The sequence below is a fragment of the Protomyctophum parallelum genome, assembly GCF_964188405.1.
Source record: "Protomyctophum parallelum genome assembly, chromosome: 3".
Classification (NCBI taxonomy): Eukaryota; Metazoa; Chordata; class Actinopteri; order Myctophiformes; family Myctophidae; genus Protomyctophum; species Protomyctophum parallelum.
Window position 1 is genome coordinate 56,667,047 of NC_139698.1, and position 7,684 is coordinate 56,674,730.

The window sequence follows — 7,684 nt, forward strand, 5'->3', positions numbered from 1 at the left end:
TAACCTGAAAGGTCTGCACTTTACCTTGTTTCAGTACAGTGCGGTAGACAGGGATAAGATGAACACAATTATGGTCAGACGAGCCTAGGGGTGGAAGTGGGATCGATTTATAAGCACCTTTAATATTTCCATAACATAAATCTATGATTTTGTTATTCCTGGTAGGGCATTTCACGTATTGATAAAAGTCTCTCAGAGTGCTTTTAAGGGTACAGTGGTTCATGTCCCCTAGGATAAAGTTAGGTGAGTCCGGGGAAATAGAACGTAGCCTCTGTGTGACTTGGTAGATGAGCTCGCATGCTTTAGCTTCATTAGCCCTCGGGTGTATGTACACAAGAGTCACGAAAATCTGGGGGAATTCCCGAGGCAGATATGGGGGGCGTAATGAGACAGATAGCAGCTCAATGTCGGCAGTACAAAGTTTCTCCCGGACGATGACAGATTTGCACCACCGTTCATTAATGTACAAGCATACCCCCCCGCCAGTTGACTGTCACAACGTTAAGGCAGAGAAGCATAAAGTAAAGCCTGGTCACAACGTAAGACAGAGAAGCATAAAGAAAAGCCTGGTCACAACGTATAAGGCAGAGAAGCATAAAGAAAAGCCTGGTCACAACGTAAGGCAGAGAAGCATAAAGTAAAGCCTGGTCACAACGTAAGGCAGAGAAGCATAAAGTAAAGCCTGGTCACAACGTAAGGCAGAGAAGCATAAAGTAAAGCCTGGTCACAACGTATAAGGCAGAGAAGCATAAAGTAAAGCCTGGTCACAACGTAAGGCAGAGAAGCATAAAGTAAATCCTGGTCACAACGTAAGGCAGAGAAGCATAAAGAAAAGCCTGGTCACAACGTAAGACAGAGAAGCATAAAGTAAAGCCTGGTCACAACGTAAGGCAGAGAAGCATAAAAAAAAGCCTGGTCACAACGTAAGGCAGAGAAGCATAAAGAAAAGCCTGGTCACAACGTAAGGCAGAGAAGCATAAAGTAAAGCCTGGTCACAATGTAAGGCAGAGAAGCATAAAGTAAAGCCTGGTCACAACGTAAGGCAGAGAAGCATAAAGTAAAGCCTGGTCACAACGTAAGACAGAGAAGCATAAAGTAAAGCCTGGTCACAACGTAAGGCAGAGAAGCATAAAGAAAAGCCTGGTCACAACGTAAGGCAGAGAAGCATAAAGTAAAGCCTGGTCACAACGTAAGGCAGAGAAGCATAAAGTAAAGCCTGGTCACAACGTAAGGCAGAGAAGCATAAAGTTAAGCCTGGTCACAACGTAAGGCAGAGAAGCATAAAGAAAAGCCTGGTCACAACGTAAGGCAGAGAAGCATAAAGAAAAGCCTGGTCACAACGTAAGGCAGAGAAGCATAAAGTAAAGCCTGGTCACAACGTAAGGCAGAGAAGCATAAAGTAAAGCCTGGTCACAACGTAAGACAGAGAAGTTATGGGCGGATTGTATCCTCCGGAAAATCCGTCAGATGTATTTCCCCCGGATACGATATTTATTTTTAGCATCAACGTCATTTCCTTGGCCTCTAAAATCCTGCAACTTCCGCCCGAAACAAATGATAGTCTTTTCAGCGTAGGTGCCTGGAAGCTAGGAACCTTAGGAAGGAAAGGTCTTTTCAGCGTACGTCTTGCCCAGGGTGCCTGGAAGCTAGGAACATTAGAAAGGAAAGGTCTTTTCAGCGTAGGTCTTGCCCAGGGTGCCTGGAAGCTAGGAACATTAGGAAGGAAAGGTATCTTAATAATAAGAAATGTAACTTAATCACAATTTTACATTAACCCTTTTACTGCTGCCATTTATTGAGAAATTAGGACCTAATTCATGCCAGCATTTTTTTAATTTGAGCTCTTATTTTGAAAAGCCACATTTTGCCTCAACCGGAAGTGAGCTTATCCCTGCCAGCTTTACGTTGCCAAGACAACCTTTGTTTACATGATCGAATCATGCCGGTACATTTTAGCACTCCACAACGTCGGCTCGTGCCGTCAAAGAAACGCTGTTTTGACCAAAAATGCCATCTGGGACAAGGAATAGGAGATACAGGCGATTGAAAGAAACGGATAGAATGGATTCTTATGGCGACGGTGAATTAATATGAACGATCCAGTGCAGTGCTAACAACACTGCTAGCTAACCGGCTAACGTGAGTAGCATTATGGCTTGATCAATCATATGCACTATAAAAGTGCAATTGCCGAAGGGCTTCGGCAATGGCAGCAAGCGTTAATATCAAATTAATGCTTCAATTGCCGAAGGGCTTCGGCAATGGCAGGAAGACGGTTAATGGATTAGCGACTAACAATACATTATCGACATGCAACCTGCATCTCTCTCTCTCTCTCTCTCTCTCTCTCTCTCTCTTGCATGCACGCATACAGCGAGCGTATACACGTGCACACACACGCGCGTGCATACACAGACAGACAGACAGACAGACAGACAGACAGACAGTACTGACCTCTCTACCGTCTTCCATTGTAGAAAGCGATCAAAGAACATGCTCTCCTGGTACTGATGGAACGGAGATCCACACAGGTGGCAATGAAGCTTCCTAATGCGCGCACACACACGCACACACACACACGTTACTGAATGTGTCATTACACACATGGATACATACACACGCACGTGCACGCGCACACACGCACATACACAGTGTGAGCGAGCGCACGCAGAAATTCCTCAAATTTGACATGCTGCGTTGGACCTGTGAATCTGAATCTTTCCCCAAACTTTGCAAAGATCTTTTTTTATAGCCATTGGAACAAAATTCCAAAAGATATGTTTGCGCAAGTAATAATTTCGCCCGGTCTTCGTTCACCGTGACAGCCAACCCGCCATTTGATGTGCAAAAAAAACAGCAAATCCGTGCCTGGGTTGCTGGGACCAGATTACATAAATGACCATATGTCTTACGTCATCATTTAGAGCTAGTCATACGTATACTATATACATAATCAATAAAATAAAATAGAAAATTGTGCCTGATCTGCTGGGACCAGAGTACGTGGTGTGTATATGTATGACTAGCTCTCAATGATGATGTAAGAAATATGGTCATTTGTGTAATCTGGTCCCAGCAAACCAGGCACAAATCTGCTGTTTTATTTGCATACGCATCAAATGGCGGGTTGGCTGTCACGGTTTTTGGCGCAAAGTAACCACAGTATACCGCTAATCAACTTACAACTACATACTCTATATAGTATATGTATATGTATACATAGATTTAGTATTAATATCACTATAGTCCAAGATGAAATACATTTAAAACAATTGACAATTTACAATAAATAATAAAGTAATTATACTCTATAATATATTTTAATTCAGTTTATATACCTTTTTTTCATCACACATCAATGATTTATTTTTCTTTGAAAAACTAAAAAGGGATCTAGAATATATCTGCATAGATAAAACTGTATTTCTTATATAGATAGACACTTGAACCATACTTAATAATACTATGTGTTTATATGCATAAAGTAGGTAGGTAGCAAATAGTTACACCTAATAATTATATTTCAAACGTTCCTTCACAGATATACTGAGATTTGACAGTTTACAGCGGTCAAAAGTACTTGCGCGCTCTGCTTGCGCACTAGTTGGCCATTTATGGCCTACTAGTGTGCAACAAGCAAGTATGCACTCGACAGAGTGCAGTTCTAGTTGTTAAATATTTAACGCACACGTTCACGGCTAGCGACAACTTACCGTCTGCATCGTTCAAACACGTCCCCACACGGATCCTCCTCCAGACTCTGCCTGCAGCTCTGTTGACAGTCCTGGAGCATCTCAACGCACTGTTGAGACTGAGAAATATATGAGAAATATATGACTATACACCTCCACACACTGTTCAGACTGAGAAATATATCACTAAATATATGACTATACACCTCCATGCACTGTTCAGACTGAGAAATATATCACAAAATATATCACTATACACCTCCATGCACTGTTCAGACTGAGAAATATATCACTATAGACCTCCATGCACTGTTTAGACTGAGAAATATATCACTATATACCTCCATGCACTGTTTAGACTGAGAAATATATCACTATACACCTCCATGCACTGTTTAGACTGAGAAATATATCACTATACACCTCCATGCACTGTTTAGACTGAGAAATATATCACAAAATATATCACTATACATATACATATATTTGTACTTTTACTCCACTACAATTCTTTTAAAACTTTAGTTACTATAGTTACTTTGGTGATTTTTATACATTAACCATTTCAACCCTATACATTTCGGCCACTTGAAAATAGCAGATCTACAAGCTCAAGCTTGTAGATCTGCTATTTTCAATAGATGTTGTACATTAAACAAAAACTTTTGAACATTCAGCAATATGAGTACATTTTTATGCCCATATACTTTTGTACTTAATTTACTCAAGCACATTTTCAAGTCCGTACTTTTACTTGTAACAATCTAAATTGCAGTATTGATATACTTTTACTTAAGTAAAACAATTGAGTTATTTTCCCACCACTGCATATAAACCATGTACAATAAATATAATATGCCATATAGTACATTATATACACCAGGGGGCGCCCAAAAGCTAGATTGCGATCTACCAGTAGATATGGCTGTTCAGGTAGACCACTATAGCTCTGCTCCATAGCCTTCTACCATTCTGCCCTGGCCTGCAGTATAAGGCTATGGCACTTTCGCTTTTAAATTGTGGCGCGCTACGAGCTTGAAGAAGAACGACTGACATAGAAACATAGCTTTTTCAGAAAACTGTCAGGATGTAGAAGACATTTTTTTAATCTGATCTCAGGTCGGAATGGGTTAAAACATTTTTCAACATGGAAACAAAAGATTGTGACAGGGCCTGACCTGACTTCTGAGAAACGCTTGGACGATATGCATGCCGTCGTCCCTCCTCTCATTGTCTGGCTTGGTGTCAAAGTTTTCCTGATGAAGCCATAATTAGAAAGATTAAACACAATAATATGTATTGGCAGCAAATTTCTATTTTGAGTGTGGAACTATAGAGGCCCTCTGGAGTGAGTGTGAAACTATAGTGGCCCTCTGGAGTGAGTGTGAAACTATAGTGGCCCTCTGGAGTGAGTGTGGAACTATAGTGGCCCTCTGGAGTGAGTGTGGAACTATAGTGGCCCTCTGGAGTGAGTGTGGAACTATAGTGGCCCTCTGGAGTGAGTGTGGAACTATAGTGGCCCTCTGGAGTGAGTGTGGAACTATAGTGGCCCTCTGGAGTGAGTGTGGAACTATAGTGGCCCTCTGGAGTGAGTGTGGAACTATAGTGGCCCTCTGGAGTGAGTGTGGAACTATAGTGGCTCTCTCCATCGTCAAAGTTTCCCACCCCTGGTCTTATAGTGTTTCAGGTGAGCGCGTACCAGTGCCTCCAGCAAGCCGATGCAGTTGCGTAGATCCGGTCTGCTACGACAGAACTGATAGAAGAGGTCCTTGCCGATGGCCTGCTTCACACACAGGCTGTAGTAGTTCCGCTCTGTCAGAGAACACAGCGTCAAACGTCAGGCCCATGGCCAACATGTCCATATCATTCAGAAAACACAGTGTGCTGACCATATAAGGAGTTCCTCCCTGTCCCCAGTGAGCCCCTGGGGTCAAACCCCCCCCCCCCCCCCCCCCCCCCCCCCCCCTAGTTTCAGTTTTGGTGGCGGGTGGCAAAGCCTTCATCCAATCAGGTTGAGAGGGGCCTTCTTCCAATTATGATCGAGTGGGGGCGGGCCTTGGTGCACATGCTGTTGACCTGTTGCACTTGAACTCATGCTTCCTTCATGCCTGAGTGTCCAAGTTGCTCCTTTACACCCGACAGGGGTGAGTTTCTCTGGTTGGACGTCGTAGCGCGTGGAAGGAACACGTTATTCACAGTTCCTTTCCCCTCCAGGGCTTTTTGTGGGGGTTTTTTTTGCATTATTGTACAGATGTATTTCTGTACTTTTTGTAATAAGCATGCATGCACGCACGCAGGCAGGCAGACAGACAGACAGACAGACAGACAGACAGACAGACAGACAGACAGACAGACAGACAGACAGACAGACAGACAGACAGACAGACAGACAGACAGGTTAAATAAAACAGAAGATGAAATAAACACACAATAGGGAACACACCTATATTCATAGCTAGCTCCGTACACTGGCTGATATGTGGGAAGCGTAGCATCTCCTTCCACTGCCAGCTCCGGCCTTTCGATCCTCCACCTGCAGAAACAACCCACAGACAAAATAACATCATACCACTACTACTATTTACTATTTTATATATATATATATTTATATATATATATATACTACATATACAGAGACTCAGGACAAGATTATTTATGCTTCATTTTGTATTTGCACGGCGCGTTGTGCCGTTTGGCTTCGTCAGGTGCTGGCGTATACACATACTGCATTCATGTATGCAAGCACCTGACGATGCCACACGGCGAAACGCGTCGTGCAAATAAAGAAATTAAGCATAAATAATCTTGTCCTGTGTCTCTGGAGTGTGCGGCGGTCCCTTCCTTTCCCTGGGGAAGTTCTCTTCGGCCTGCATATCAAGGTCAAGTTTATTCATATGTCCCCAAACTGGGCACTTTGTTTTACAGCAGATAATAAAAGCTCTCAGAGACATTACAAACAGTACAACAACATACAGAACAACAGACATACGTATACATTATCACAAGATGTTACATTAAAGGTTTTATGAACTTTGAACATTCAGTGGATTTTCTGTGGTCTGAAGTTTTCTTTGGGGTTTGGAAGCCTTTTGAGCTACAATGAAAACAGTGACATCTGCTGGCAAATCCCATTGACATATGGGATTTGCACACCATCCACCAACCTAGTCCCCATATATGGGGGACAAGGGGAGAGCAACGGACTTGAACTCATGCTTCCTTCATGCCTGAGTGTCCAAGTTGCTCCTTTACACCTGATAGGGGGGAGTTTCCCTGGTTGGACGTAGCGTGTGGAAGGAACACGTTATTCCAACCAGTTCCTTTCCCCTCCATCAGGCTGGCCAGGGGGAGGCAGTTTTGAGACCAGGATTACTGCATGTTTTTGTGAGGGTACCTACCCTAGGGGACACGAGGGGAGATTATGCAAACTCCACACAGAAACACTTCATTCTAATACTAGTTTGACTACTTTAAATAATAACTGAAAATAGCCTTTAGTTGCACACGCATTGTAAGCTTGTAGATTAGATTAATCTTAATATAGATTGTGCAATCTATTGTTGGTGTGCAACATGCTTTCACATAGAAGACTTCTATGGAATCCAGATGACTGAAATCAACTTGAATCCATGCAAACGTCCCTTTTTGCGATATGAAGACGGACCAGAAAAGTCAAACCCGGTCACAAAGAGCACACTTAACCTCTTTACAACCTAGGAGGGCATCCATATTTCTGGCATGTTGTCATCATGGGAAAAACAATTCTCACTATTATTTCAAAGCTGTTGGTCGACAAATAAGCGGGTTGCTAATTTAGTTGTCAAATATGCCTGTGTGTCATCAATCATACACTATCACCTATAGCGTGTGTGTGTGTGTGTGTGTGTGTGTGTGTGTGTGTGTGTGTGTGTGTGTGTGTTTGGCCTGCCTATCTGGTTCCACATCCCAGTTGAGCCACGGCACTACAATGAGCTATATATAGAAGCCTGTGC

At 42.8% G+C, this 7,684-nt stretch overlaps 1 protein-coding gene across 1 annotated transcript in view; it reads right to left on the reverse strand.

Annotated features, from left to right (window-relative positions):
- Positions 1–6,223, reverse strand: part of LOC310856028 (G protein-coupled receptor kinase 5-like) — a gene marked incomplete at its 3' end in the record, with an annotated part of 29,138 nt that extends 22,915 nt beyond the window's left edge. The window contains exons 1-5 of the mRNA XM_083761246.1: positions 6,136–6,223; positions 5,392–5,504; positions 4,871–4,948; positions 3,714–3,811; positions 2,455–2,547 (exon numbers count right to left, since the gene is read on the reverse strand). Of these exons, the coding sequence (XP_083617372.1) occupies positions 2,455–2,547; positions 3,714–3,811; positions 4,871–4,948; positions 5,392–5,504; positions 6,136–6,187 (434 nt within the window). The 5' untranslated portion in view covers positions 6,188–6,223. The remainder of the gene's footprint in view (positions 1–2,454; positions 2,548–3,713; positions 3,812–4,870; positions 4,949–5,391; positions 5,505–6,135) is intronic.
- Between the last annotated feature and the right edge of the window lie 1,461 nt (positions 6,224–7,684).